The sequence below is a fragment of the Orycteropus afer genome, unplaced genomic scaffold (assembly GCF_000298275.1).
Source record: "Orycteropus afer afer isolate SDZICR_OR568_19922 unplaced genomic scaffold, OryAfe1.0 scaffold00574, whole genome shotgun sequence".
In the NCBI taxonomy this organism is placed as follows: Eukaryota; Metazoa; Chordata; class Mammalia; order Tubulidentata; family Orycteropodidae; genus Orycteropus; species Orycteropus afer.
Genome location: NW_006922161.1, coordinates 591222 through 592538, shown reverse-complemented (window position 1 = coordinate 592538; position 1317 = coordinate 591222). Strand labels below are relative to the sequence as shown.

Genomic DNA, 1317 nt, shown 5'->3' with positions numbered 1-1317 from the left:
AGCCTCTTCAGGGAATTTGGGACTCCAACCCACGCAGAGCACCATGCCCTAGCTTCAAGACTTAGACCTCTAACGACCGCCAGGGGGCGCTGCTCCACACGGAGGCGGGCCCGGCTGGGGGCGGGGCTTCCGTGCCCGCCTGCCGCCGGCCGCCGGGTTCTGGCGCGCATGCGCATTGCGCCGTCCATCGGCCGGTGTGCTAGAGGTGGCGCGGGGGCTGCCGGTCCGGGCGACAGGAGTGAGCGCAGGGCGACGGCAGCAGCAGGAAGATGTGGCGACCGGTGAGAGCCCCATGGCGGCCTCTGAGGCGCCGCACTGACGGCCCCGTCAGCGGCCCCCCGGGCCCGCGCATTCCGCCTCCCGCCCGTGTGCCCTGCAGGGACCCCCCAGGAGCCCTTTCGCGGCCTCGATCCCTGTCAGGGGACCCTCCGAGTCTCGTCTTTGGCCTTCGCTGCGGTCGGAGTCCGCCGAGCCCTGGGGCACCGTCGCCTTCCGACACCCCCAGGTGCCGCTCACAGCCCAGCAGGGCGCCTGACCCCCGGGCCACTCCCCGAAGCCCCTCTGCTTGGAAGTCGGCTCTGTCGGGGCGTGAAGCCCGACTCCGACCCCAGCGTCCCCTGCCGGCGGCGGTGCACCCCAGCCCCAGAGCGGCACACTTCCAGGCGGCCCGCGGTCTGGGCCCCTCACCTCGGAGAGTCCCCGGGGGTCCTGCCTCGGCACCCCCGGGATGGCCCCAGCCCGCCCCTGCGCCCCAGCTTAGAGCCACACGGGGCGCTCTGCCCCGGGCTAGTCTCCACAGTGCCGCCAGCCTCAGCTCCCAGCCGGGACCCGGGGGACCCCCTTTCCTGGGCCCGGAGTGCAGCTCGTCCCCCGGGGTTAGGTGGAAAGAGGAGGCCCGGTCAGCACGGCCGCCGCCTTCCCGCCTCCACGCTCTGCCCCAAAGGCGCGGTCTGGGCCCAGGGGAGCCGGGCACAGACAGCAGTGGCTTTCGCTCGGCAATTCAGTTTATGAAGCTGCTGCCTGCATTTCGCGTCCCTGTGGGGTGGGCCAGGCAGCTGTAGCCCCTGATGGGAGCTGTTCGCGCTGTGCAGTGGTCCCAGTGGGCGTCTGAGCCCCCACGGGCGTTGAGAGGGTCACAGCCCCTTGGAAAAGAGCAGGATGTTTGTGGTCATGCGGGCCTCCCACTCTTGGGTTCGGGTTTCCTGCTGTGTGGGCCTCCCAGTGCCTCAGTTTCCTCCCCGTGCCTCAGTTTCCTCCCCGTGCCTCAGTTTCCTCCTTGCCTCAGTTTCCTCTCCTTGCCTCAGTTTCCTCCCCGTG

General features: G+C 70.5%; 1 protein-coding gene across 1 annotated transcript in view; it reads left to right on the top strand.

Annotated features, from left to right (window-relative positions):
* Nucleotides 1–269: 269 nt before the first annotated feature.
* ADCK5 (aarF domain containing kinase 5) overlaps nt 270–1317 on the top strand; it is a 15910-nt gene continuing 14862 nt past the window's right edge. The window contains exon 1 of the mRNA XM_007956067.1: nt 270–281. Coding sequence (XP_007954258.1) covers nt 270–281 — 12 coding nt within the window. The remainder of the gene's footprint in view (nt 282–1317) is intronic.